This window comes from Trichomonas vaginalis, chromosome V (assembly GCF_026262505.1).
Source record: "Trichomonas vaginalis G3 chromosome V, whole genome shotgun sequence".
NCBI classification, from domain to species: domain Eukaryota; phylum Parabasalia; order Trichomonadida; family Trichomonadidae; genus Trichomonas; species Trichomonas vaginalis.
The window spans coordinates 15,043,681-15,071,550 of NC_067207.1; the positions used below are offsets into that span (position 1 = coordinate 15,043,681).

General features: G+C 35.5%; 19 protein-coding genes and 5 pseudogenes across 24 annotated transcripts, besides 3 other annotated features; 13 read left to right on the forward strand and 11 right to left on the reverse strand.

Annotated features, from left to right (window-relative positions):
* Positions 1-105: 105 nt before the first annotated feature.
* TVAGG3_0338950 (uncharacterized protein) lies at positions 106-2,722 on the forward strand (the record flags this gene model as incomplete). The annotated part of the gene is made up of 1 exon (XM_001317473.1): positions 106-2,427. One exon carries the CDS (start codon positions 106-108, stop codon positions 2,425-2,427), a length of 2,322 nt encoding a protein of 773 aa, XP_001317508.1.
* A 439-nt stretch (positions 2,723-3,161) lies between these two features.
* Positions 3,162-3,842, forward strand: TVAGG3_0338960 (protein ubiquitination; the record flags this gene model as incomplete). Its single annotated transcript, XM_001317474.1, has 1 exon — positions 3,162-3,842. One exon carries the CDS (start codon positions 3,162-3,164, stop codon positions 3,840-3,842), a length of 681 nt encoding a protein of 226 aa, XP_001317509.1.
* Positions 3,843-4,264: 422 nt separating this feature from the next.
* Positions 4,265-4,358: a terminal%2Cinverted (terminal inverted repeat of Maverick-3 transposon ID:TVAGG3_0338970).
* Positions 4,265-27,854: a mobile genetic element.
* On the forward strand, positions 4,870-5,684 carry TVAGG3_0338980 (annotated as a pseudogene). The gene has a single exon. A coding segment is annotated over exon 1 (815 nt).
* TVAGG3_0338990 (protein of unknown function, DUF4106 family) lies at positions 5,844-7,095 on the forward strand (the record flags this gene model as incomplete). Its single annotated transcript, XM_051230683.1, has 1 exon — positions 5,844-7,095. A coding segment is annotated over one exon (1,252 nt), but the record flags the coding sequence as incomplete, so codon positions are not given.
* Positions 7,401-8,117, forward strand: TVAGG3_0339000 (protein of unknown function, DUF4106 family; the record flags this gene model as incomplete). Its single annotated transcript, XM_051230684.1, has 1 exon — positions 7,401-8,117. One exon carries the CDS (start codon positions 7,401-7,403, stop codon positions 8,115-8,117), a length of 717 nt encoding a protein of 238 aa, XP_051100414.1.
* TVAGG3_0339010 (protein of unknown function, DUF4106 family) lies at positions 8,492-9,408 on the forward strand (the record flags this gene model as incomplete). The annotated part of the gene is made up of 1 exon (XM_051230685.1): positions 8,492-9,408. A coding segment is annotated over one exon (917 nt), but the record flags the coding sequence as incomplete, so codon positions are not given.
* TVAGG3_0339020 (Poxvirus D5 protein-like family) lies at positions 12,132-12,716 on the forward strand (the record flags this gene model as incomplete). Its single annotated transcript, XM_051230686.1, has 1 exon — positions 12,132-12,716. One exon carries the CDS (start codon positions 12,132-12,134, stop codon positions 12,714-12,716), a length of 585 nt encoding a protein of 194 aa, XP_051100416.1.
* TVAGG3_0339030 (protein of unknown function, DUF4108 family) lies at positions 12,753-13,172 on the forward strand (the record flags this gene model as incomplete). Its single annotated transcript, XM_051230687.1, has 1 exon — positions 12,753-13,172. The coding sequence occupies one exon, from the start codon at positions 12,753-12,755 to the stop codon at positions 13,170-13,172; it is 420 nt and encodes a 139-aa protein (XP_051100417.1).
* TVAGG3_0339040 lies at positions 14,807-15,715 on the reverse strand (annotated as a pseudogene). The gene has a single exon. A coding segment is annotated over exon 1 (909 nt).
* TVAGG3_0339050 (uncharacterized protein) lies at positions 16,516-17,097 on the reverse strand (the record flags this gene model as incomplete). Its single annotated transcript, XM_051230688.1, has 1 exon — positions 16,516-17,097. The coding sequence occupies one exon, from the start codon at positions 17,095-17,097 to the stop codon at positions 16,516-16,518; it is 582 nt and encodes a 193-aa protein (XP_051100418.1).
* TVAGG3_0339060 lies at positions 17,322-17,709 on the forward strand (annotated as a pseudogene). Its single transcript has one exon. A coding segment is annotated over exon 1 (388 nt).
* On the forward strand, positions 17,735-18,287 carry TVAGG3_0339070 (annotated as a pseudogene). The gene has a single exon. A coding segment is annotated over exon 1 (553 nt).
* TVAGG3_0339080 (cytochrome B-C1 complex subunit 6, mitochondrial family) lies at positions 18,351-19,046 on the forward strand (the record flags this gene model as incomplete). Its single annotated transcript, XM_051230689.1, has 1 exon — positions 18,351-19,046. One exon carries the CDS (start codon positions 18,351-18,353, stop codon positions 19,044-19,046), a length of 696 nt encoding a protein of 231 aa, XP_051100419.1.
* TVAGG3_0339090 (uncharacterized protein) lies at positions 19,096-19,359 on the reverse strand (the record flags this gene model as incomplete). Its single annotated transcript, XM_051230690.1, has 1 exon — positions 19,096-19,359. The coding sequence occupies one exon, from the start codon at positions 19,357-19,359 to the stop codon at positions 19,096-19,098; it is 264 nt and encodes an 87-aa protein (XP_051100420.1).
* TVAGG3_0339100 (DNA/RNA polymerases family) lies at positions 19,549-19,947 on the reverse strand (the record flags this gene model as incomplete). Its single annotated transcript, XM_051230691.1, has 1 exon — positions 19,549-19,947. The coding sequence occupies one exon, from the start codon at positions 19,945-19,947 to the stop codon at positions 19,549-19,551; it is 399 nt and encodes a 132-aa protein (XP_051100421.1).
* Positions 20,396-21,687, reverse strand: TVAGG3_0339110 (uncharacterized protein; the record flags this gene model as incomplete). Its single annotated transcript, XM_051230692.1, has 1 exon — positions 20,396-21,687. A coding segment is annotated over one exon (1,292 nt), but the record flags the coding sequence as incomplete, so codon positions are not given.
* TVAGG3_0339120 (phage tail repeat-like family) lies at positions 21,734-22,318 on the reverse strand (the record flags this gene model as incomplete). Its single annotated transcript, XM_051230693.1, has 1 exon — positions 21,734-22,318. The coding sequence occupies one exon, from the start codon at positions 22,316-22,318 to the stop codon at positions 21,734-21,736; it is 585 nt and encodes a 194-aa protein (XP_051100423.1).
* TVAGG3_0339130 (uncharacterized protein) lies at positions 22,338-22,493 on the reverse strand (the record flags this gene model as incomplete). Its single annotated transcript, XM_001296240.2, has 1 exon — positions 22,338-22,493. The coding sequence occupies one exon, from the start codon at positions 22,491-22,493 to the stop codon at positions 22,338-22,340; it is 156 nt and encodes a 51-aa protein (XP_001296241.2).
* Positions 22,513-22,914, reverse strand: TVAGG3_0339140 (uncharacterized protein; the record flags this gene model as incomplete). Its single annotated transcript, XM_051230694.1, has 1 exon — positions 22,513-22,914. The coding sequence occupies one exon, from the start codon at positions 22,912-22,914 to the stop codon at positions 22,513-22,515; it is 402 nt and encodes a 133-aa protein (XP_051100424.1).
* On the forward strand, positions 22,931-23,444 carry TVAGG3_0339150 (uncharacterized protein; the record flags this gene model as incomplete). Its single annotated transcript, XM_051230695.1, has 1 exon — positions 22,931-23,444. A coding segment is annotated over one exon (514 nt), but the record flags the coding sequence as incomplete, so codon positions are not given.
* TVAGG3_0339160 lies at positions 25,161-26,010 on the forward strand (annotated as a pseudogene). Its single transcript has one exon. A coding segment is annotated over exon 1 (850 nt).
* On the reverse strand, positions 26,013-26,255 carry TVAGG3_0339170 (serine threonine-protein phosphatase family; the record flags this gene model as incomplete). The annotated part of the gene is made up of 1 exon (XM_051230696.1): positions 26,013-26,255. The coding sequence occupies one exon, from the start codon at positions 26,253-26,255 to the stop codon at positions 26,013-26,015; it is 243 nt and encodes an 80-aa protein (XP_051100426.1).
* On the reverse strand, positions 26,274-26,636 carry TVAGG3_0339180 (uncharacterized protein; the record flags this gene model as incomplete). The annotated part of the gene is made up of 1 exon (XM_051230697.1): positions 26,274-26,636. One exon carries the CDS (start codon positions 26,634-26,636, stop codon positions 26,274-26,276), a length of 363 nt encoding a protein of 120 aa, XP_051100427.1.
* TVAGG3_0339190 (phage tail repeat-like family) lies at positions 26,896-27,594 on the reverse strand (the record flags this gene model as incomplete). Its single annotated transcript, XM_051230698.1, has 1 exon — positions 26,896-27,594. A coding segment is annotated over one exon (699 nt), but the record flags the coding sequence as incomplete, so codon positions are not given.
* Positions 27,754-27,854: a terminal%2Cinverted (terminal inverted repeat of Maverick-3 transposon ID:TVAGG3_0338970).
* Positions 27,855-27,870: the final 16 nt, after the last annotated feature.

The window sequence follows — 27,870 nt, forward strand, 5'->3', positions numbered from 1 at the left end:
GGCGGAAACGAAACCGTAGAACTTGACTCTCACGAACAGATATTATCAGATATTAAAACTGTAAATGACTTTGTAATTGAACTCAGTCAACTTAGACCAGATACAATGCAATATATAGGTAATGTCTCATATGTGTTAGCCGCTTTGCAAGTTCCTTACAACTTTTTGTATCGAAATAACCAAAATATAATTAATGATACTAAAGTTGATATTAATTTCCAATCAGCTCTTAATCTACAAGTAGGATCCATTGCAACTTACCATGAAAACTTTGCAGCTGATCCTCAAGCTGTAATTTATTCGAAAGATTTCATGTATTTGCTTGAAAACAACTACAGAGTTAATGGAGCCATTGATCCAATAACTAAAATGATCACTCAACACATGCTCGAATATACTGATGAAATTTCAAAGGTTGCTCTAGAAATCTCAGCTATCTTTGCATGTATTTCTTTGATAATCTTTCCTATAGTTGTTGTTTTACTTAGAATACAAAGTGCTGAATATTCCCAAATTGTTCATTCTTTACACAAAATTCTAACAATTGTTATTATTCAGCACATTTCAGAATTGACATTAAAAAACAGTGAAAAAGATAAAACAGAAAAATTCGAATCTGCTTTACACATACAAGATTCGCATGGCATCCCTTCTTTGTTATTAGGAATTCTTAATGTGATTTGTATTATTGCATTCATCATTATTTCTTTCCTTAATTTATATGTTTTATCCAACTCCAAAAAGAAATTCCAAGTTTTACCATATCAATTAATGAATGGTGCAACAATGGCAAGTAATATTTATGATCAAATGGCTGTTGCTAAGAGAATATGGGCATATAATGCAAGAAAAAGATTAAATGCTGATGGAAGCTTTTTAGCAACAAAGGTTTGGCCAAAAACAACAGGAAAAATTCTTACCAATGTTGATAACGCATTGTTTGGAAAAATTGATAATATTAGTTATGGATTTCTTTTGACTGATTCTGCTTCTCGTTCTCTTTTCTTTGAAACAGTTTCTGAAGCAACGACAAATACGTTGCACCACATGTTCCTTAAGTTTGGATTCATCTTTTCTATGGAAGCCGATGTAAGTGAAATGAGATATTTCTCTGAATTTACGAGAAACAAAAATGTTTTCAACAAAGATAATGAAAGATTATTAAATATGATTCATTATAATGATATTCACTTAACTTCCAGTGTTTTGGACAAATTGTTGAATAATACATTCACTGATATTGATACAGATCTATCAGAACAAAAGTTCTTTGCTATTCTCACGCCAATAATTGGCTTTATTGTTCTTGCAATTTTAATTTCTATTTTTATTTATTATCAAATGCAAATTTTGAGAACTTTTAGATTTACAATTTTGAGTTTGTCAATGTTAGATCAGAAATTCATACAATCCAATGAGAGATTGCTTGATATTGCAGCAGGAAACTTCTCTAGTGATAGCCAGAGTAATTCCATCCCAACACATTACATCGATTGTTTGAAGGAATCAACAGTTGATGCTGTTTTAATTACCAACAAAAATTTTGACATTTTAGAGTCGAATCATGCGGCAAAGACTTTGAGTTCTGCTGCTGCAAATGCCAAAAATATCGAGGATATCATTGGTTTGCCAGAAGAAATCAAGAAAGTTGCAAATTCATCAACTCCAACGTCAGTGTCATTTAAGAAAACACTTAAAAGTGACAGTGGACAGTCGTATGAAATGGACATTTCCTCCACATTATGCAGCAATGACCATGTGATGATTATCATGCATAGAGATTTGATTGGAGAGCAACTGGCTGAAGACAGGAGAAAAACCGAGAAAAAGCTAAAAGATATATTGAATAGAATTGTTCCACATGATTTCAGGGAAATGTTTGGTGAAAGCCCCTTCAAAACCGTTTCATTTGATAATGTTTTGTTATTTGCGGTTAGACCAACAAATATTACTTTTTCTGCTGAAGAGAGTGATGAATCTTTTCAGGTTGTTCTTCAGAGGATGAAGAAATTTAATGAAATTGTTATCTCAGCATCGAAAAATTCAGATGATTGTGCAATTGTTAAAAAGCATAACATGGCAATGATTTTGTGCTATAATCTTAAGACACAGAAGAGGACAATGCAGCAGCCGCTTGCACAAGCAATAGAAGCAATCAAAGAGATAAGGAATGAATGCGACAAACAAGATATTAAGATCGCAGCAGTTGCAGTGTTTTCCAGACAATCTGTGATTGGAATTGCTTCATTAAATAAAGCGAACTTCAACATTTTTGCTCCTGAAATACCTTTACTTCTTAAGGGATTGAGTACTGCAGGAGATGATGAACTACTCCTCTCCAAAGTAGATAGAGATATACCTCAGAATATGAGAGATAAAGTCAGACAAAGTGAAGATTTCTTAGTCATCAATATTCATGATTGTTAATTTCAATAAATTTAAATTAATTTTTTTCTCCAAAACATTATTGGATATTGATTAACCTCGTTCAATATAAGATACAGGATTGAAAAATTTATTCATTCATATCTAGATACAGTTTTCACGGCAAATGACTTTTGATTTCTCTAGAAAAGAAGTGTTTCTACCAAAAATATGAGCGAAAAAGGTAAATTTTATTGATAAAATAGAATACACATACAATACAAATACATTCCATTGGGATGACCTTTTTTCAAGAACGATTATCGTCTGTTCTTGGAATATCTCCTTGTTATTCAAATTGTATTTTGAATTCTTATATTACGTTATATTTAATAAATATTTGTTTATAATTTTTGATGATTATTGATATATTATAAAAATACTAGATAAAATGATATTTCATTTTCATTTCGAATACAATTGAGAACAAAAAGTGATAGAATTTTAAACTAATATAATGGGTAACATTACTATTGGACACTGCATTTGTGGTATCATTTTCAAATTTCAATTCTAAAGTGTTGGGATATCATAAATAATCATAAAAGGCAATGATCTAATAAAAAAATTTCGAAATGCTGGACATTTTATCCTTCTCATATCTTATTTACAATTTATAGCTAATATGAACCTTGTATCTAATATCTAGATCAGATACTAATTCAAAAAAAAATCATAAAGACATTGCCATTTTTTTGTGTTTTAAAAAGTGCCACGGCCAAAAAATTTTAAACAGCATGTCAAGCTCTGAAAATTCAAAAAATGAGACTGGATATTATTTTAATAATACCAAGCCAATTGAAATATTTGAATACCCAGATCAAGCTTCAAAACTTATTTGGGGTGTCAATCGCAATAATATTTTACAAATATCTTCACAAATTATAGAATTCATTAAAACACACAAATTATCTATCCAAATACCACTTTACCTGATTGATGCCTTTTCACGAATTCGTGTTAAAGATCTTAAATTATTTTCAGAACTTTACCAAAAGATATTAAAAGAATTCTCATGCATTATCGAACCTGAAAATGATAAATTGACGACACTTCTACATTACAAAGGTTTCAAATTTGAAAACTTCATACCTGAATGGGGAGAAAAACAAATTCTTAATTTGTATTCACCAAAATCTCCTTTATACTATATTGCATGGGATAAAGTTGATGCTCTTAAGAGTAAATCCCCAAAACTTAAAATTAATGAGCGCATAGGTTGGATATTCACGCCACTTGACTGTGCAATTAGATATGGATCAGAATTGTGTTTCAATTACTTGAAAAATTTAGGAGCTGAATACACTGATTACTCCGAAAAATATGCTGTTCAAGGCGGAAATAAAAACATTTTTATGCAAATGATAGAAGAAGGTAAATCATTTGATGACATGATTAATACAGCATTGGATTATTGAAACTATGAAATTGCTGAATATCTTAAATCAAATCTTGGACAAACTCCTGATTCAATAGCAGAAAGTATGTATTTCGGAAATTATGATGTTGTATCTTATTTACTTACTAATGGTGGAAATATCAGCGAAATTTATAATCTCTTTCTTTTCATATTTACAATTATTTAATAAGATTATATTTCTTTTCAAATTTATCATTGTTTTATAGGATTCTCTTTCATTTCATATTTATCATTTTTTTATGATTTTCTCTTTCTTTTCATATTCATCATTGATTTATACAATTCTCTTTCTTTTCATATTCATCATTGTTTTATAGAATTCTTTTTCTTTTCATATTTATTATTGTTTTATAGAATTCTTTTTCTTTTCATATTTGTTATTATTTTATAAAATTCTCTTTCTTTTCATATTTCTCATTGAAAAAAAAAAAAAAAAAAAAAAAAGGAAGTGGGGCTTCCAGGCACTTCGTGCCTTCTAGCCCTGAGGATGAATGAGTATAATGAAGTTTTTTTTTCTTGGGGTGGGCTTCCAGGGGCTGCGCCCCTTCTAGCCCACATAAATGAAGTTTTTATTCGGAGGGCTTTCAGGCGCTTTGCGCCCTCTAGCCCATAAGAAATTTTGCCCAAGACCCAAGAGGAGGACCGAACCCCAGCCGACCAGCCGTTGACTTTTTTGTCAAGACTTCTTCATCGTAAATGTTTTGTCAAGACTTCTTCGTAAAGACTTTGTCAAGACTTCTTCATCGTAAATGTTTTGTCAAGACTTCTTCATCGTAAATGTTTTGTCAAGACTTCTTCGTAAATGTTTTGTCAAGACTTCTTCGTAAATGTTTTGTCAAGACTTCTTCGTAAATGTTTTGTCATGATTTCTTCGTAAATGTTTTGTCATGATTTCTTCGTCATAGGCACGGAGATAGGACGGTTATTTTACAAAACTGACAACACTTTGACCGAGTAGTTTTTTGTGCTGAACAAAAAGTGTCATACAAACATCTGTCAAAAGCCGCTTTTTAACTTCACTTAAAATGCCACGTAAGCTACGTAAGAATATACGTAAGAGGAAGAGAGCATTGAAACATCCAATAGTAAAACTGACACCACAACAACAATTGCAACAACAAATGCTGAATGACCCCACTATGTTGCAACAAATGTCAAGCAATCCTATGCTTTTAAACCGAGTTGTTGGTGCACAGAGTGGAGGTTTAAGAGCGGCACTTTTAGCGAAAATGGCAGGCTATGGTGGAGCTGCAGACGGAACAGCATATAACCCTCAAAGTCAAATGAATTTGAGTTCACTCAAAAATCAAATAACAGATGTCAAAAAGTCAAACATAGACATACAGAAGCAAATAAGTGAAAACGAAAAGAAACTAGAATATGACAGACACACAAAGAAACTCAATGAGTTAAACGTAGAGAAAAAGAAGAAAGAAGAACAACTGAAAGAACTAAGTACAGAGGAATATGCGAAAAAAGTGTCAGAAAAAGCAACAGAAGTAGCAAAAATGGAACAAGATGTCATAAATTTGAAAAACCATACTACTCGATATAAAGTACTGAAAGATGAAGAGATAAAACAAAAAGCCCTGAAGACATATATGGATAGCGATGAGTATAAAAAGAAGTTGAAGCAAATGTAAAGGCAGAAAAACTTTTACAGTTGCAAAACCAAACCGTACAGTATGAAAACTTAGCACAAGAAAGTAAAAATAACGACGCGGCTATGCAAAAGGCAATGAAAAGCGCAGAATATATAAAAGCTAACAATGACTGGTTAGATGCCCAAGCCAACGCTAAAGCAGCCCAACTCATAGGGTCAATAAGGACAAAAATACAAGCGGATGAAGACAGTTCAAATGAAGCTTTAACAAATGCTGACTTTAAGAACGCCTTCGAAGCTCTTCATAGTAAGGTGAAACAAGTGAACGACTTCTCATCTGGAAAGAAACTGAAGTCTGAAGGTTTCGACAAAGAGTTAAAAGAAGTAGCACAAAATATGACGAAAATAACAGATGCAGCAACGAGACAGGCAGTTCAAAGTGCCTATGACGCCGTTAGAGCAACTGTTGTGAAAAGTCAAGAAAAAGAGTTACAACAGACCAAAACAGACCTAGTAAATGCTTTCTTAAGAACGAAAAGTCAGGTAGGACATTACGCTGCAGATGGAACATATGTGCCAGCTGGTGGAACTTATATACCAGCTGTTGGAATTTATATACCACCAAACCCTCCAAGAGAAGCACCTGCACCAGGACTACCTAAAACATTTACATCGTCACATGGACACAGACACAGGCATGCACCAAAACCAACACAACAACCAACAGTTCAAAATCCAGCACAACAACAACAACAACCAACACAACAACCAACACAACAACCAGCACAACAACCAACAGTTCAAAACCCTGCACAACAACAACCACAAACAGAGCAAGGACATAAAAGAAGTAGAGAACAAGGAAACCAAGAATTCTTAAAAAGGCTTAAGGAAGACTATGGTTACCCAGATAGTATTGACTTTAGTGACAGATATAAAGAAGCTATTAGAAAGTTCAAGGATGGAAATACTGACCCGAACCTATTTAGCTTTATGGTTCAGCACCAAATGGGATATAATTTCAAACCTGGAAAATACAAGCTCGCTAAGGGATATGATTTAATAGCATATCATCCAAATGACATGACTGAATTTACTCCGAGATATTTGATGTCAGAGCTAAATGACAATTCAACTCCCGTCATGAAACGCGTAAAAAATAGAGACGGAACGAAAGAAGAAAGGTTTTTGAGTCCGGATGACTTAGAAAGGGAACTTGTTAAAAACGGTCTCGGAATATATGAAATGCCAGCAGATGAGGTACAAGAAACTCCACAGGAAGAAATAGTTCAGATACAACCAGACATGGAAGAAATAGTTCAGCAACAACAGCTAGAAGAGCCTGAAGGAAACGAACAAGTCACTCCTTTGGAAACTAACTTCACAGAACTAGATGAAGATTTGGAACAGCCGAAAAATCTTGACCCTCAACAAGAGTATGCGGAGAATATGGAATATTTCCAAGAGTCTAAAAAAAATTCGGCTGACATAGTAGAAGAATATCGAAAAATGTTTGCCGACATACAAAAGACTCCAACACCAGATGAAAATATTCAGCATAGAATGGAAGTACTGAAAGAAAATGTACACAAATACAACAACCCTTTTTACTTACGAGCATTTAACGTTCAATCTTTGGATGAACTCGGTGAAAATAAAAGGTTAAATTTCAACAAAACATATAGAAATGAAACATTGTTTAAAGTTCATTCAGAACCTAACCAAGATGGAAACAAACCTACTTTTGTTTCTGCAGACGATGGAACTACAATGAGATGGGGTCATAAAGCTAACCCGGATAGGTGGTTCATAAACTTACAACCTCAATTCCAAGAAGTTGTAGACGCAATGGAAGTCAATGGTGAACCAGATATAGCTGGTATTTTAAGCGCGGCTTTAATGCCATTGAAAGATATGAAACATGCAGATATTTTGGACCAGTATGAAATGAACATGGCTGATGGAAATATAACACCTGACGTTCTAGAACATTTATCTCAAAGAACTACACAGAACCATAAAGATGGTATATTTGGTGAAGAGTTTAGAAAGAAAGTTAGGGAGACAGAAGGAAGAGAACCTATTGTACATGACCTTGCAAACGAAAGTTTACAAAATGTCATAAAAACTTACTTTGCAGACAATGAACCGAGAAGGGATGAATATTTAAGAAAACTCAAATGGACAGTACCAAATGAAATGTTAGTATTGAAAAACATGTTCCTTGACAAAATAAAACCAACTACAGAAATAAATGACGCAAGACTGAAAGATTGGGTAAAAGCTTTCCCATTCACAAAAGATATTGTTGGTAACATGGAAAGAAAACCAGAATGGCTACAAAAACATATATTTGGAAACGAGCATATTCCATATGGACAGGCACTGTTTGAAGAGCTTGAACCGGAAACTCAGGAAAGAGTCATGCAAACAATACGCGAAGACTCAAATACAGACTATGACAAACTCTTTCTAGGATATAGGTTACCTGAGATGGGCGACCAGAGCCAAAAGGCAAAAAGGACATGGGAAATTTGCAACATACTAGATGAACATAATGCAAAGATGCAACAACTTCAAGCAGAGGGCAATGAAGGAAAAAGAAGAGTTAAAAACTCAGTCAGGAAGAAAGTAAAGCTTGGTACGAGTGGGTTCTATTATGACACATAAATCCAACTATTCTATATTTTTACCCATATGAAATGTACGCCGCTCAGAATATAACGCCAACAGTTTTGGATGCTATGAACGGAAATGTTTCCGAATGGTATAACGAATGCGACAATGCCATTAGAAGGTCAGAAATAGTTCCTGGAACTTACGAATATACAACTGCTGTTTCTTATGGAAATGTAGGTGAGTTTGGTGAAGGTTCTTCAACAACAGTAGATATTGCTTGCGACAGGTTTCATATTATTTCTATTGACAACTCATTCTTATACGTGGAACAAGACATTGAAATAAAACCTTCTGCCAAGTTGTCTGACAAGAAAGGTTGCAATGGAATTTTCTATGTCGGATACCAATATGCTCCAGAAGTTTTCATGGGATATAAGATATATTCTAACTCTGACTTAGTTCAAACAGTAACATGGGCAAACTATGAATGGTTCGCTTTGAGAAACTCAGTACAACCACAAGCTAGAGAACAAACAGACCAGTATGCAACTATTGAGAAAATAAGAAGACTTGACCCTAACGTTCCAGGAGTTTATGTTGACCTTTCTGGACAAACTGCAGCAGCAGTAACCAAAGTAAAATTGAAACTTAGAGTTCCTTTGTCATCTTTCCTCATCTTCAGGTTTTTAAGATACTTGCCAAACTGGGCAGGAAAAATTTCTATCGAACTTACTCCAAGCAAAAATAACTTAGTCATTGCACCAACACAAGACCCATTCAGCATTGCTGTAGCTGGAACTGGTGGAGCCAAGTTCTGTGACTTTTGCAAAGACAAAGTTGACTTAGACTTTGGTTTCTCAAACCTCAACACTGAAGTAAACTACTACTTCAATGCTGCTGGAACTGCTTGGGACCCAGTTAAGTTCACATGCGAAAAGTTTGAATGCAAGAGAATAGAAAGCAGACTTGCAGTCTATATGTTGGACCCAGATATTTCAAATGCTTTAGCTGCCAAATATATTGCAGTTCCACTTATGTTCCCTATACACCAAATATCTGTCAAAGACTTTGCAGGTGAAGTTGGAAACCAAAGTGCTGACCCAGGTGCAAGAACAGATATTGCCTTAACAACTGCAATGAAACATGCAGATACTATGTTTGTACTGTTCAGACGAACTATAAATGACTATTCTTGTTTCTACAACCCCGGTATTAAATATCATATAAACATAGATGGCAAATACTATCCAAGAGAAGAATATTCCACAGTTGAGGATATGAGGTCATACAACTTGACATTAGATGCTATGAACTTTAACAACAACTTCACAACAACCATTAACCCTGAAATGCAAAGTTCTATTATGCCATATGTGAAAGTATGGACTCATACAGGAGCTCAAAACACTCAATATACAAATGGAGACCGTTCAAACTTTTGGCTTGGCATTCCATTTGCTGACTCAGAAGACTTTATGGGTGTATTTCAACTGTTGGTACAGTTCAAATACAATATACTGGTGACAGAGACGGTCCAAATGAATTGAAAGCAAAGAAGTTTACAAAACCAATAGCACTTTTCACGGAAGATGCTCTTTTGAAAATTCGTTCGATGAAACCTGCTGGGCTCCTCAGATTGGTATAACGACAGCTTCCATCGAGCAGATTTTGGCAGCAGGTCAGTAAGTTGTTCTTGAACTGACTTCTCTCCGTCAAATATTGACAGTACGCCAGTTTTGATATAATATTGTATTAAAAACTTTCCTTTAGAAATATCGGTCAGTTTTGTTGTTATATTTTTGTCAACGTCAAGAACTTTCACCATCTCGGTTATACCAACTTTCTTTGCTTTATGAAAATATTTGGTTCAGCAAAGACTGCTATTCTATAACATTTTCCATTGTTTGTGTAAAGAATACTCTGTCAATGAACTTGTATTGTTTGTGTGTGTAAACTTTGTTTTGCTTCAATTCGAAGAGATACTCAAATACGTCCATCTTTTTATTCTAAGTAAAATGTCATTTCCGAAAAATAGAAGCGTAAGTGTTTCAAAAGGTTTAATGGCGGTGGCAGATGTGAAGTTAAATTCACCAACTCAAACAAACAGTCAAAGTGTTGTTGTCAATGTCAAAGACAGAGATGTTGAAGTGGGGAAACCATACGAAGACGAAGATGGTATAACAATTGTTCCTGTAAAAGAACAACCAACATATCCTGAAGTTAGCAGAGACTTAAGTTCTTTGCAGATATTCGAAACGACTACCAACAACTGAAAGACAAACTTCAAACTCAGGAGAAGATTTGTCAAGCTTTAAGTATAATGTTAAACTTGGTCGAACACAACCCTGTAAAAGTGAACTCATATGTCATTGCACCTCATGAAGTTTTGAAAGAACTATTGAAACTTTGACAGAGGCAGACGATATAAACATCAAAGAAATAGAACCCGACATTGCTTGCTGTGGTGTTTCATATAATGTCATTGACAAGATATACGTTATGAAAGGAGGTGAAACGTTGAACTTAAAGTATAGTTTCCCAGACGTCATAAAATATTTGACGACCACAACATTTCATTAAAATTTATTTGCTAAGTAAATGGCAGAAGACATAATGGTTTATACTATTACGACTAAAAACCCTGAGTCATATAATTCTATAACAACAAACTTACAAAGTCCTCAAGGACGATATTGTAAACTAACTTTAAACACAATGACGACTAAAGCCTGTTTTGCTCTTTTGACACCAGAAGACTTTTATTGTTGTGAATGGTAAAAAATACTCCTTTGAAGATACTTACTCAGATATACCACCAACAGGTTTTGTTGACTTATTTAATACTTTAAGGACGGATGTAACATGTGCTGCAACTAGAGCAGGTTTCATTATGTTTGGATGTCCGACTGAGTTTACTATAAACATATGAGCTATAATACAAAACTTATTTCTGGTTTTTACTACCAACAGTTCCTATAACAGGAAAAGGTGTCATACAAGGAATGTCTATTCCATTGACATTAAGCACACCAATCTTATATATTGTTTCAAACTTAGGTTCAAAGTGTTATTCGAATGTCGACAGAAACTACTATGACCAAAAGATACTTATGCGTATAAACAATACTTTCTCTGCTGGTTTGCCTATTGTTCATTCGAATGCAGAATTTTCAACCTTAGTGAACTCAAACACTTTGGCAAGTATAACGTTGACATTAGTTGACGCAAACTTTGTTCCTGTAAAACTTTTATGTCCTATGTATTTGTCAATGACGGCAGAAAGTTTCGAATTGGAAGATGCAACTGGTGAAAGTATTGTATTACAAGAACAACTTCAACAACAAATAGCTCAAGAACAACAAATGCAACAAATGCAACAACAAAGTCAAGAATAAAAAAAATATTTTTTTTTATTTTTATAAAAATGTACAGAATAGATGTTTCAGTTTTTATGACTTCCAAGCATTCAGAAATATGTGTCCATTTCGAGACTATAACAAAGCAGTCGAGAATTTGAAACGTTTAGTCATTTATGTTGACTCTGCCCAGAATGTTATGTCATGAAAGAATGGATGTTGTCTTTAACAAACCAAGAGCAACAATAGTTTCAGAACAAGAATGTAGACAGAAACTTAAGAAAATAACAGTCGTACAAGTTGGTATGAAGATGTTAGATGCTTGGGATATTATTGTCAAAGTTAGAAGATTTTTCAGTTCGTGGTATAAAGTTCTATCACCTTCTCCAAACTTCTATTCTATCTTCACTGGATATAAATACGAACAAGTAGAATGGAAAAAATATTATAGAAGCTTGGGTTAGACCATGTCAAAGAAATTATATGCAATGGAAACGAAAAGGTTATGAGTATATCTTATGTTGGTTTGCAAACATCTTAAATCCAAGTGCTAAGAATGAAAACTGCTCTCATTATAATTGGAAAACAAGGAACTGGTAAGAACACATTCTTTACAGATATCTTATGCAAACTATTAGAAGGTTATTCGAACCCTAATATGACAAACTTAGAAAACATCTGTGGCAAGTTTAACTCCTCAATAGAGAATATGAAACTTATAGTTTGCAATGAACTTCAAAGTATAGATACAACAAAAGTTTTGAACTCAGATGCTTTGAAGAGTCTTATAACAGACAAAGTTGGAGTTGTTGAAAGAAAATATAAAGACCAAAGAGTTTGTGAAAATGTTGCAAACTTCATTATGGTTTCAAACAATGTTGTTCCGATGAAGTTAGAAAGTTCTGACAGAAGATATGTAGTTGTCAGAACGTCAGATTCTCATATGCAAGATACAGAATATTTTGACGACTTAGCAGAAACTTTGACATCTGACTTTTACAACCACTTGTTCTCATATTTCATGACATTAGATATTTCTAAGTTCAATCCAAGACAAATTCCACATACCGAAGAAAGACAAACATTGTTAGAAGCAAACAAGAGTGTATATGAACTGTTTATAGATGAGACTAACTTTGAGTGTTTAGATGAAAGGTCATTGTACGATTCGTATAAACAATATTGTCAAGAATATGGTTATATGGCAGCTTCTAAACGAACATTCTTGGCAAATGTCAAAAGTCTTTTAGATGTTCAGAACGGCGTATATACAAAGAAAAATTTTTCTGAGTAAATTTAAAAAAAAATCTTTTTTTATCCGATAAAAAAGATGACGAAATTCATCTCAGTAAATAAGTACATGACAGAAGTCAAAGATAAGTTAGCTCCATTCGCATATTTGAATGTTTACTTCTACAATTTTGAAAAGTCTACATTTGACAAAATTTGGAACATTGCACCAGTTAAGTTTGCTGTTGTTAGAAAAAGTGGTGCAACTTTTGAAGACTTAGACATAGAAGGTTTGTTAGCAGTCAAAGAAAATTTTGACAGAAAGTTCTCAAAACTCGAAGAAGGCAAAGCATACAAACTTGTTATACCTTATGAACCAAAGAAAGCAGACGACTATGAATATTATGAGTCTAAGATAGTTGAAGTTCAAGGTAAATTGGGTAAAAAGATTTTAGAGTCTAAGCCAGTGTTTGCCCCTAAAGAGGAAGAGAACATTGACATTGACCCAGAAATGTTCTAAAAATAAAATTTTATTTTTACATGTCAAATTTCTTTTTCTCTGGAACTGGTTCAGGTTCTTTCTTCTCTTCTACTTTCTTTTCTTTTCTTTTCTTTCTTTTCTCTCTTCTTCTTCTTTTCTGGTGGAGTTATGTCAAATTTCTTTCAGAACCATATTTATGTAAAAGTTCTTTGTCCTTTAATAGCTCTTCTATTCTGTTTTCTATTTCATCTTCAAGAACAGCGCATGTGCCTTCTTTGCATTCTAAGAACTTTTGTTGGACTTCATCTTTCCAATCGGCGTCATCTCTGTCAACAAGTCTGTCATTGACAAACTTAAAGACTTCTCTGCTTAAATTTTTATGGTTCTTGTCATATTCCCAGAAACAGAACTTTAGAACAAATTCACCTTTCTTGTTTACACTATGTAAGATTTTATGGTCGACAGAAGTTTTAGAGTCAAAAAGCTTGTCTCGAATATAGATAGCGAAATCACTAGACATTTTCAAAAAGATAAAAATTTTAATTTTTCTAAAAATATGTTAGAAAAAAAGTTTGCTGACATTGACAAGAAATTTGAGAATGTTTTAAACAAGAACAAGAGGAAGTTAGAAAATGCTCAGATAAAACCCATACATGAAAAGTTCTTATTTGCTCAGAATGGTATAACAGGTCTAATCGCACCACCTGGGTCGGGTAAGACTTTCACTTATCTTAAAATGGCTGCACAACAACAAGAATAGATGAGAAGAACCATTCTATGAGTTAGTTGTTATTTGTAGTACTTCTGGTCAATTTGACAAACCGTCAATTCGTTCAAAGATATTATAAAGAAGTCTAAGTTAGTATGTATAAAGGATACTGAGTTGTTAGATTGGATAAAGAAGTACCAAAGAAGAGTTTTGAAGTATAATGCTATAAATGAGTATATAAATTCGAAGTTTAAAGACCCAAATGAGGAAATGCAGAGAATATTAGAGAAGAAACACTTCAGAACAAACAGAAAGAGATAGAATACATTTCGAAGAAATTGCAATCTTACGATTGGAAAACGTACCCTCATAGATGTCTTCTTATCTTAGATGACTTTGCTTCTCATCCTTTGTTAAAGAACAGAGAACAAGATATGTGTCGAATTCTTAAGAAACTTAGGCACTTTAACATCTCAGTTGTCATTTGTGTACAGACAGCAAGAGTTTAAGTAAGGATGTTAAAAGAATACTTACTGACATTATACTTTTCCCTGGATTGTCCGAAGACGATTTCATGGAACTTATGAAAGAGTCCATGGCAGGTAAGTTTGACAGACATGAACTATGGGAGAAGTACAAAGTCATACAAGACCCTCATACTTCTTTCAGAATTCATATCTACGCAAACAAAGTTCAAATTGTAAAAAGTCAAGCTTGAAAAATAAAGAGTTTTGGCGACTGGGGTTTCTTCCCTACTCGCTGTGCTTCACTGTTTTCATACGGAATTCAATAAAAATAATGTTTATGTTAGAATGTTAGATCTAACATGTTTTCTAACATGTTTTCTAACATGGTCTAAAACATACAAAACTCATGAAATTTCATACGGAATTCAATAAAAATAATGTTTATGTTAGAATGTTAGATCTAACATGTTTTCTAACATGTTTTCTAACATAACTATTTACAAGCGTTTTACATGGTATATGTTGCGATGGTTCATGACTCTAAACAATTTCGTAGCTTCTATTTCTTCTTCAGTATGTCAAAAGTTTTAACGATACCGAAGTTTCTTTATACTTCTTCTTGACGTCAGATAGAAGGAAATCTTCTGCAGTTGGATAGTTTTTGTTCAGAAATTCTAACATGTTCATTTTATCTTCTGCTGGTTTCTCTGCTTCTTTCTTTAAGTCAGCATAGTCGTTTCGCATACGTTCTATCTCTTTGACGGAGTAGTTATATTTCCTCATTGCTGCTTTACATTTTGAACATTGCGGGTTCATTTTTGCGTTATATTCTGAAACCTTACCTGCTAAAACAACTAAGGCGTCAATGGTTTTCTTCATCTCGAACATAGCGGGTCTTATTTGTTCGTTCCATACCTTACCCTACTATCTTTATCTCTTATTTCCAAACACATTTTGCAACTAATGAAACAAAGTTGTCGTAGGTCTTAAATTCTTCGATTGTAAAGGTCAGAGATGTTCTTATATACCATGTCGCAATCTTTGTCCATAACCTTATGGTTGCAATGAAAACCAAGGAATTCATAATTTACCTTTCGTATGAACTTCTTTAATTTCTACTGAGTCAGTTGCTTTGACTTCTATTTCGTCAAATTCGGGAATGGTTAGTTTTTGTTGTTGATTTCAGGCAATTTGGGTAAATGGTCAATAATGTCCTGCATTTCATAAAGATACTGTTCATTTGTTTCATCTTTCGCACTACAGTCTAAATTACTTGTTAACAATTCCTGCTTTATCTTCTGGATTTTTGTTTCGAAAGTATATGAAGAAGGAATGAAGCTTTTCATCTCTACTAACATTGAAGTTGGGTTCATAACTAGCGAGTTTGGTGCTGTAGTTGCTAACATGTTCTTACAATAAAAATAAAAATATTTTTTTAAAAAAAACCAACTTTTTTTTTATGTTTTTTGTGAAAGTGTCAAAACTCATGAATTTCGAGAGTTTTAGACCATGTTAGAAAACGTGTTAGAAAACATGTTAGATCTAACATTCTAACATAAATTATATTTTTTGGTGTAAATTTCATGAAAATTCAAGAGTTTTAGACCATGTTAGAAACGTGTTAGAAAACATGTTAGATCTAACATTCTAACATAAATTATATTTTTGGTGTAAATTTCATGAAAATTCAAGAGTTTAGACCATGTTAGAAAACGGTTTAATAGAAAAAGTGTTATTTTTTCATGTCCGAAGACTCGAAGGTGCAACACTTCCAAAATACCGACGAACTCAGAAGAGCAGCATGGCAGTATCTTCTTGACAACTTCTTTGAGTTCTCCAGGAACACCTTGGAAAATGCTGAAGAACTCCGACACAGAGAAATTTGGAGAAATGCACTCCAATACTACATTGACAAACAAAGGGTAAACAAAGGGTAAAATAAGACTAAAAACTTAACGTTTAAAAAGTGACATTTTTAATGAGCTCCGAGTCACCGAGAAAACTTGGTCAGATGTTAGCAGCTTACTTCCCTGAGGAGGATGGAAGCGTTACATACGTAAGGTTCAAAAACAACGAACCTGGAATTGCGTACCAAATTCGCAATTACATGACATGGAAGAGTACGAAAAGGTTCCTACAAGAGAAACCAGCTCTAAAACACTCAGAAAAGAAAGAATAAAAAGTTAACTCGTAATTGTTTATTTTTTTACTTGTATGGGCAAGCTGCAAGAATGAAGTCGACTATCTCAGTCTTTGTCTTGACCAGTTGGACTGCTCTTGCGAGTACGTCTGTTTTGCGGTCTCCAGCTGGTGTCTGACCTTCGTAATTGCGCATGTTCTTGAGAGCTCCAACTGTAAATGGTTGTAGGATGAAGAGTCTCTCAGACTGCTTGAGGTAGTCTTCACGGTCACGAACCGAATCTGTGGTACGAGTCGAATCGGTCGACTTTAGGGAAGAGACTGAAAGCCTGTCATCTTCCATAGGGGCTGTGGCATACTCTTTGCGTAAACGGTTCAGACCTTCCTCGAACTCTTGGTCTCTCTTGGATTGAGATTGGAATTGGAATTGGGGTGGAGCTTGCTGGAACATCCAAGGGTTGGGGAAGTAAGGCATAGGCTGAGGAGGGTAGTTCGGGAAGCCTTGTAGTGGAAATTGGTAGTAACCTTGAGGTGGAAATTGGTAGTAAATCGGAGGTACTTGCTGGAACTGAGGTTGCTGAGGAGACTGTTGTGGTTCTTTAGGTTCCTCTGGTTTGGGAATCGGCTCGGTTGGTGGGACGTCGGACATTCGTTTGTGTCCTGTCGGAAGGAAGAACTTTTTCTGTCGGAAGGAAGAACTTTTTCTGTCGGAAGGAAGAACTTTTTCTGTCGGAAGGAAAAACTTTTTCTGAAGTTCGACCAAAAGTTCTCAATTTTCGAAAATTTGAATGGTTTACGGACGGACAACTGGAAGCGTCCTTCCTGTCGTCGGGAAATTTTTTTCCAGTTGTCGGGAAAATATTTTCCTGTCGGATGGAAGGACTCGGAATACCGAAGGATTTGACGAGGCAATTTACCTTATAGAGATAAATGAAGTTGTTAAGCAGTACTTGCGCAGGGTAATGAAGCCAAGGTCAAGTTCACCACTATTTCTGGAAGGTCTACACTTCAGCTCGAGACTTCGACTGGAATTCCAATTCAAAATACCAGACGGGACAGCCTACGATGGCATAAAGGACGCCAAAAGAGAAGCTCTTGTTAAGTTCCTAAACAAACGTCCTTGGATAAAAATACCAAACAAGGAGAACCCCCTACCCCATATGAAATTGGCAATTCAGTCTCTCCTTCACTTCTCGGTCAGCCGTTCTACATAACCTGTGAAGGCGACATCCAACCAGTTCAGTCAACCTTAACGTTTTGAGTAAAAACATTTTTTTCATTTTTGAATGAAGCAAGTTAAATTCGTCCCACACCAATCTCAATGGACGATGAAGAGTTTCAAGCCATGCTTGAAGGTGTTGAGAACGACATAGACGGCGAACTTGAAGGAGCTCAAACCACAATTGCAACCAAAATTGCAGGAGTCAAGGAACAGATAGCTCCACTTAAAGCTACCAAAGCTACTCTTGACCTCATGGATAGTTACCGTTTAGATGTCAAGAGTGGAATAAGACATTTAAAATTAAAACTTCTAAACTACGAAGCTATACTCCAGAAGTTAGCAGAAATGAGAAGACTTTACCAGAGCTACTTACATGTAAGGGACTTACCTTCAAGCAGTCCGACCAAAGATGAATTTTCTGACATTGTCCCAATTTTGTCCGAAAGTCAGCTCAGATGTTTTGAACTGCTCCCAACATATCCAGAATATGAACGTTTGCCTGAACTCTTCCGCAATCTCAAAAAACGTTTTTTGGTTCTCATGTTCGAAACTTTTATCGGAAGAGACAACAAACGTTCAGAAGAAGAACAAGATATTATTTTAAACTTGTTGTATGACTTAACCGTCATAACAAGCTTTTTGAAGTAAAACCGTCATTCTCAAACCACTTCATTTTTTCGATGTCCGAACAAGCACCGAAGCCGAACACAATGGCAGATGTCCTTTCAATGTTGCCAGACAAGCGCCCAGTTCAAATTCAAATTTTGAATTTGAAAGCTCATCTGACAAACACCGTTAAGACTCTCCAAAGTAGTCTTATGGAAGAGATGACCAAGCTCAAAGCCGATGTCCTCATGAACCAAGCTTCCAATGAGAAATGCCTGAATGATTTGACGGAAACCTTGCGCATTTACGCGAGAGAGAACCGAGACCTTGCCAGACTCATCTACCGTTTCTTCGAAGAGATAGACGCCATCTGGAAGGTACTCGGAAAGGACAGAACCTCCAACACCGTAATTCGTGAGTACCAAATTGAAGAAGGAATTGTCGAAGAAGAAGAGAAACACGAAGAAGAAGAGGAAGAAGAAGAGAAACACGAAGAAAAGGAAGTTTGGGCAACCCTTGTTGCCGATGACAGTTATGAAATTTCCCAACCCTACCCATACAAAATCCGCAACAAGGAGACAGGCAAGGTTCTTACCCCAGTCCTCAACAACTTGGGACACTTGAACCTTAACCTTCGGAATCGCGGTTCAATCTCCATGGGCAAGCTTGTCGCAATTCAATGGGTTCCAAATCCAGGCAAGAAGACGAAGGTCAGACACATTGACGGTGACAAGCTCAACAACCGTAAGGAGAACCTCGAGTGGTTCTAAGAGTAAAAAAATTTTATTTTAGGGGGAAACCCCGAGTAAATTTAGGTGTTTATTTAGTTAAGTAGCTTAAATTAATGAGAATTTGGACAAGTAGTTCCTGACCCCTGAATTGGACTCTTTCGTCATCCCAGTTGCCTAGGAGGTCGTCCCAGAGGAGTTGGTAGATTTGCCAATCCAAGGACGATTTGTCCTCCCAGGCATTGAGGATGTACTGCTCGTAGAGTCTCATGACCTCTGCCTTGCACCAGACACCCTCTCCCTTGGAACGTAAGGCTTCTTCGAAGTGCTCGAATGCGATTGGCTGCGTGACCATCTGAAATGACACTTTTTGTCCGTTTGGTCAATGTTTGTGTCTCGTGCCATAGTCGACGAAAATACAAACAAACAGGTTATATATGAGTTTGAGACCAAGAATGGTGTAACTCGACCTGTCCGATTCAAAGACTCCGAGGGCGACCATGAAATTAAACGGAAATTAGCTAGGAAGGAATATAAAAATTTTTTATTTCATGCAATGTTTTATTTCTGTGCCATCTTCTTTAACACCCCAGTACTTACGCTTGGAGAGGACATGAACTTCGGTGAAAATTTTGTCCAATTTGAATTGACCCATCTTTTCACCGACCATTCCCATTTCAATGAGTTTGTTGTATCCTTCTTCGTTCGTCATGAGTGCGTCAATGTTCTCATAGTAAACCTTCACTTTGGATTTGACTTCGGAGAAGAATTTGTTGTAGTTGTCAAGGACTGCCTTTGCGAACTGAGGGTAAGACCAATGTTCGACAATAGGTTTTAATGTGGTTACTAAGCCACTTTGACCTTGAGTGAATTCGTACTTCAAAACAAAAGGAGAAAACCTTTCAACAAAGTTGTCGACCTTCTCATAATGTTTACTCTTCATCTCTTGAGGTTTTTTAATGGAATATCCCCATGTCGAATTCATAAGCAATTTGAGTGTCATTGCAAGTTTGGGGTTTGAAGCTTTCCTAATATCATACAACAACTGTATGACTTTTCCAACTGTATAGTTCCTTCCTGGGAACTCACCATCTTCGTTTGGAATTCCAGTTGGAATATATTGGACGAACCTCATGTACGCAGCGTTAAGGTCGACATAGTATATCTTTTCATATGAGTCGAACTTGTCGCATCCAATGGGTCCAGTTTGTGGAAATTCAAGTGAGTCTCTTATCTTCTGAGAAACCTCGCCTGTTATCTCATAAACATCGTCGAAGCAACCTGTTTCATATAAAACCTTCTGACCTAACTCAGATGCTCTCCAATACAATTTGACGTCAATTGGATGTCTCAATGGAAGTTTATTTATAGCATCTTGAAGTTCTTGCAACCTCATTGGAAGTTCTTCTGGTTCAGGTTGGTATCCGAACAATCCAACTCCTTGTGGAATTGTGTACTTCTTTTGTACTAGAACTTTGTCTGGAACAACTTTTGGTCTTGCTAACAGTGAAAAGTTTGTTTCGTCTTTTGGTACAAAAGTTTCTGTCAGCTTGTCATCTGGAATTGGTTCCAACAAACCTTTCTCGAAAAGAATGTTTACAGCTCTGACAATGTTGCACTTGCCTTTTCCGAACAATGGGTTTGTAAGACTTTCGTTCAACATGAAGTGGTTGTGGACAATTACAATCTTCAACCATGGTAAGTCTTTGTCAACAACATAGTCGTCATGTGAAGAACCTTTAGCTGTAGGTATGTTGACTCGGATATTGACATTTGCCAACGGTGCAATTTTTGACAATTGACCTCTGAGCATGTACCTTGTTTTCACACATGACTCAAGATACTTCATCTTCTCATCTGTAACAAGACCAGAGTTCCTGAGACATGTAAGAATGCAAGGTTCATTGACAATTGTTTCAATTGAATTGTAAATTCCATACCTTGTCAAGTCAATGTCAGACTTATTTATGAACGGGAAGTATCCAGCATGTTGTCTGACTGCTTGAGGGTTAGGTTGGTACCATTCAAATTTTACACTTGCAATTCCTTCAATTGCATTCAAAATGTCTGAGTCGGAGTCAACCATTTGTTCTCTCTTTGTAGTCTTGAAAGCGTCAAGAAGCATTGCAGCTGTTGTGACATTGCCATGTGCATAGTAAATGTGACCATCCAAATCTGTTATAGTTAATCTGAGATTGTATCCTTTCTTATTTCCGTCTTGTATGGCAGCAAGTACACCCATGAAGCCTTCTTTGTTCTTTCCTTCGTCAAAGTTTACTGTAAAGGTTCGACCAGATGTAATTTGACTTCTAACTTCACGATACTTCTCATATGCATATCTTGTTCTTTCCATGGGAGCATGTGCGTCTTCACCTTTTCCTTTTTTCCTTCTCAAAGGATGCAATTGTTCGTCATGTTTCCAGTAGAATCTGGCAAAGCCGTCGTGTCCTTCAACTTGAGGCTCAGAAACATCGAAAGGCATGTCCATAAGACGTTCTTCTTCTAACCTCTCGAGTCTGTTTGGATAATTGGCGCGCGCGGTTTCCAAATCCATTTCGTAGCGAAGACCAGACAATTTGTCATAGACTTTTATGGGTCTTCCCTTCCTATATTTAAACTTTTTCGAAACTTTCCAACCATATCTTTGCAACTCTGCTTTTATTCTAGCAGACTTTCTATCCATTCTATATGGGGGCATTTTTATAAAAATAAAAAAATGTTTTTTTTCTTTACTTTACATAACCGCCTGCTGCCATAAGTCTTTGACGCCAACCCATACCAGCTAATGAAGGTTGACTTGGTTTAGTTTGGAAACTAAACTTTGGTTTTGGTTTATCTTCAGTTTTTGGTTTTTCTTCTTCTATCGGTTTTTTGTCACTTTTCGGTTCCTCTGACTTTACTTCACTTGCAGGAACAGTTGTGTCGTCAACATCTTCATAAATATCATATGCCATTTGTTTTTGTTTTCCTTTCAACTTTTTGTGTTTGTTGTAAAGTTTAGAATATTTCGACTCTAAGTCAATGAGATGTTCTATAATGAACTGTTCGTCAGTGAAGTAAACTTTTCCATCTGCTGTCTCTTGAGTTCCTTCAGACTTCAATATTTTATTTGTGAGAGTCTGTTTCTTTTTTGAGATACTTGCCGTTCCATTTCTATGAAAAGTGACTTTATAGTTAGGGTTTGTATTTCCAGACCTGGCACTTTCTATTATTGAATTTTTCTCTTCATCTGTAAGTTCTTTGACAGGTTTTGACAATGGTTCTGAACTTTTTGTTTGTGGTGTCAAATCTACCGTTTCAACTTCTTCGGTCATTTCATCTCAGTAAAAAATTTTAGTTTGTTTTGTTTTCAACTGGTTGTTTAGGTTTTTTAAGTCGGTCTAAAACTTCCTGAGGTATAGGAAGAACTTGACAAACACGTGGTTGTGTAACTGCTGGAAGCCGACAAATCCATCTTGAGCCCATTTGTCTCAATGCTGTATTGTTCATTTCATCTCAGTAAAAAAATTTACATTCCCCACGTTTGAGGCGGTTGCGGTTGGTTGTTGTTTACCCACTGTTGTGCATGGTTATATCCTCTGTTAAAGAATCTTTCACCTTGGTCCATATAGTGCCCTGCTTGGTTATAGTAGTCATTTGCTTTGTTATAGTAGTTTCCTGCTTCTCTTCCTACATTGTCCATCCATCCTTGAACTTTTCCTCTTGTTTCAGGATTTGGAATAAGATTTGTTGCATCTCGTGCTACATCCCAACCTTTCTGTACAGTTTGTATAATAGGTTGTGCTTTCTCTTTAAGTATACCTAATGTACTCAAAATCTTCCTTCCAACTCCAAATACACCTCTGGCTATTGTTCCCACTGCGGGCAAAAATCTGGATGCAACTCCTGCTAATGCGCCAAATAAACCCATTTCTTATGGGTTAAAAATGACGAATTCAAACAAGGACCCCTATGTTTCTAAAGCGACAAAGAAAGCACTCGTGGTAAAAATCTTTAGTTCAACACCAAATGCTTGGTTTATGGATATCTTGGAAAACATTCCGAGAGTTAGAGAAGATGGACCACCATACTGGCTAATATTTGTTGGTCAAAACACAAGATACTGTGAAGCCATACCATTATGGTCCAAAAATATTTTAGATGTGAAAACTGCTTTGACAATCTTCGTTGACAAATACCATCCAACAAAACTGACATCTGACTGTGAAAGTTCTTTCAAATCAGACGATATTAAAAACTATCTGCGTTCAAAAAATGTAAACCAATATTTCATTGTCGACCAAAACCATTCTGCTCTTGGTGTCATTGACAGTTGTATAAAAATCTTAAGAGACTTAAATCAACCACAAGGTGGTGAAGCAAATGAAATGTCATATGACGACAAGTATAGACACTTCTCCATGGCAAAGATGAGACAAGTTTTAAATATTTACAATAACCGTAAACAAAAAGGTTTGGGAAACCATTCCCCCGAAGAAATGAAAAACAACCCCGACTTAGAGAAAGACTATATATTTAATAGTTTAGTCAAAAGAGACAAACAAGAAAGAATGCCGGGCTTCAAACTTAAGAAAGGTGACAAAGTAAAAATAGAAATACCTAAACGCGACCCATATGAAAATACTATTGACTATGACAACAATGGGAACTCGACAGGTACTCACATTCGTGTTCGTAAAAATAGAAGAAAGTATACAAGAGAATATTATGAAGTTTTAGGCAAACATGGCAAAATGTACAGACTGCAAGCAGAAGATAAAACTACTATTGTCAGACCTCGTTTCAAACTTGTCAAAGTTCAAGGTGGTATACTTTCAAAGACAGTTCCTAACAAATATAAGACAACTCCTGACGAATATGCTAAAGAAGTTGAAAATGACGACTAAGCAATTCTATACCATGCGTAAACTGTCATGTAAGGTGGCATGTAGTCTTTACTCTGTCCCGTTGTTTGCGTATATCCTGAAACGCGATGTGTATGGCTTCCTCCTACCTCAGTGTTACTCCAGTAACAATTTATAGCAAACTTAACGTCCTCTTTAACATCATATCCTTTACCTTTTGTCATTCCTGACCAATCCCAAAATCTATGACTATGCAAACCTGCTTCAGATGTACTTAAATTTATGTAGTGACTGTGCGCAGGTAAATTTGCACCTGAAATCGTTTTACTTCCACCTGTTTCCTTTGAAGAGTTTGCACAATACAAAAACCTGTCGACTATTTGAGTCCAAGTTCCGAGACCAAGTACTACTTCTGGTCTGGTAGAGTTCATTGACGTATAAATAGAACCTATAGGATATACTGTTTGAAGTATTTCTGTCTTTAACGTTTGAAGCTCTGTTTGTCAGCTTTTTTAACTAACTCATCGTTAACATATGTTTTGTCAGCTTTTTTATCTAACTCAACGTTAACATATGTTTTGTCAGCTTTGTTGTCATATAAATCTTGAGCAGTGAATTTAACTTTGTTTTCATCCTCCATGACATAGACATTTCTACATCTAGTGTATTTCATCGTCGTTATGTCTTCATCCGATGTTAAACCTTGTGGAAAGTTAGGAGGTTTCCAAAGTAGTACATCCCCACCAGTTCCATCAGGTTCTTCAACCGTTCCTGCAATATTTTCTATACCAACAGTTGCGAAGAAATCGTGTGTATGAGTCTTTTTAGAATATTCTTTGTCAGCTCTTGTCACTTCACTTGACATTTTATTGTCAACATATGTTTTTCCGCTTTGTCATCTAACATTGCTGGTAGTTCATCTACGTCATAGATGTTATGTGTATGATGTTTTTGTGGGTATGTTCTATCTGTCCATGCGAGAATATAGTCTCTTGTTGCATCTACATACTCTTTGTCAGCTTTGTTGTCATATCTGGCCTTCAAAAGAAGTTCATCTATAGGTTTCTCGTTTAAAGTTCTTTTTTTTTGGATTTATACAAACAGTATGGTTCTTACTGTCTTGAAACAGAAACTCGTCTGTCATTGGGTTTATCGTCAGTTTTAAGTTTCCTTCTTTCAATGACTCAGATATCTTAGAATAGTTTGAAAAGTTTGTTGTGTTCTTATTTAGAGCTTGTACAATGAGTTGTCGGTTGTGTTGTATTTCTCTCATAGACGCTGTTTCTTTCGACATTTTTATTCTAGATAAAATATGCTTTCAATAGAAAAAGAAAATTCAAGAGTTGCTACAACTAAACCATTAGATGAACTTTTACTAACGTAGGTCAAAAGTTTGAGACAGAGACCGTAAAGCATGAAGGCTATCGTTTTGACTACCCACTAAGATGGTTAAGAGACCCATCTGTCACAAAAGCTATTGGCTTTCGTAGAATGAAGTTCATTTTCAGAAGCCATACATGGTTTCCCATTTACGGTCGCTTTTGAAATTCGATACTATAACAAAGAAAAACGTACGTATGAGAAATTTGAACAGGGAAAACTTTTACAAGTGAATTTGCTTGTAAACTTAGAAACAACTCTTCAAGCTTTTCAAGAAAAAATAAACGATATCTATCTCGAATATGCAAACCAGTACAACATTGACGAAGGAGAGTACCATCTCGATATTATATATGACAGGAAAAATGCAACTGTTAAAATCAATAAAATAGAAGACCTTGAGAGAAAACGTTTATATTTCTACAAAATATAACAACTTGGCATGGCATAGATTTTTGAGGATGTTAAATCAGCCTGCATGGTATCCAGTACACCCGACTATTATGAAGTCGAAAACCCTAATGGAACATATGAAAATGTTTTCGACTCAGATGCTATTATAGTTCATGCTTCATTTTCTGGTGCACAAAACTCTTTTTTATGCTTGGCAAATGACTTTTACGAAAAAACCTACAAAGCTATATGAACCACCGAGTGGAAGTATTTCAGACTTTCAAGTATGGTTTACAACAGATGGAAGAAAGAGAATAGTTCCATTATACCATGCGTTTTACTTAGAACTTAGTCTCATATACAACTACTATCGAACGGTAAAAATATAATTTTAATACGGTTGAGGTGTTGGATTTGGTTGCCAACTAGACTGTGGTGCAGGTTCAGGCTGTTGTATAACAGGAGCTTGTTCTTCTGGTTCAGGGTCTTTAGGTATAATACCAACGAACTGACCTACTCTTTTACCAATATTTTTGACTCCGTTCCAAATTCCTCTTCCTACGGTTTTTATTCCATTCCATATACCTCTTCCAACATTTCGAAAGAAGTTTCCAATACTACTGAAGAAACCCATTTTACTATATGTAAAAATCTAATGTCCGCCTAGTCTCTTACGTTTCCTGTTGAGTTCCATAGCATTTTTTAACTGGAGCTCATACATTCTATTTCTCCTCTGGTAGAAAACATATTCTGGGTCAACTCCTGTGTTCGCGTCATCTGCATAGAGTTGTTTATATCCCACTTCAGGGTTTGTATAAAACTCTTTCCATCTCATATTTGCATACCATGGTGGCAAACCTAACGCAGCGTCATTTGACATGGCAGTTTGCATTTGTACATCTGTTGGCACTTGACCATAGTTTGCCATTGCAGTTTGTATTCTAACTTCATTTGGAATATTCTCTGGGTTTGGTTGTCCAGGTTGCTGTGCATTCGCTAAGTTCTGTGCGTCCATTTAATATTAGATAAAAATATCTCTTACGAGTACATATGCTGAACATTTGCAGACATTGGTTCATCTTCATATTCTCTGTACCTTTCTGCCACGTCAAATAAGTAAATGACACAATGGAAAAAACCTAAAACAAGTAGTCCTATTTCAAACCACATTTACTTACCAATAAAATTTCTTTGTTATGACACTTTCTCCAGTTTATAGGACCTCTCTCATATTCTATCTTGTCATATATAAACTCATAGTCATGTATGTCCTCTAACCATCTCATAACGGTTTCCAAACCACTTTTATCGGATGTAAAGTAAAAGCATGGATGGTTATGTAAAACGTCTAAAGTTTCTAAAGAGTCTCTCAAAGTCCAGTCTACTTGGTATTGAAAATCCCATGTGTTATAGAACGGCGGGTCCACTATAAAGAAAACATTTTCCTTGTCTTTATATTTTTCATACAACTCTGTCCAATGACATCTCACAAACTCTATACCCTCAATATATTTTTCTATGTCCTCTTTGAAAACATTTGTATAGTTAAGATATAAAACTTTTGACATAAGTGTTTCAATGTCATGAACTCTTATAGCACCACTATATAATAGTCTAGCAGATATACTATCCCAGTCTATATATTCTGCTTTTTTCAAAACCTCTCTCACAATATTTTTCTTATCTAATGGTATACGTTCCATCTTACCTATAGGTATCTTTTCTTTTAACTCTTTCAATATTTTGTTTGTGTCTGGAATATGTTTGAGACGGTCCATATAGTTGTCGAAGTCATTGCATATAATCTTTGAGTCTGGAAATATTGTATGGCACAAATGGGATATATAGAAACTTCCACCGAACAAATCTACAAATGTTAGACCATTCGGTAGTTTCTTAAGTTCTCTCAATAGAATATCTTTACATCTACTCTTATTTCCAAAGAAGGGTAACGGTGGTTTTGTAAAATTCATTTTATATATATAATAAAAATGTTTTTACCCGAAAAGTGACAGAAAAGTGACAAAACATGAAAACATATATAATTTGTGAAAAGCGACACATTATATAATGTTTTCGACCCAGAAGAAGGCTTCTTCCCAGAAGCAATGGAGGAAGAAGAAGAGTCCTCCGAATAAAAACTTCATTTATACTAAACATCTTCAGGGCTAGAAGGGGCGCAGCCCCTGGAAGCCCCACTACCTTTTTTTTTTTTTTTTTTTTTTTTTTTTTTTCATTGTTTTATAGAA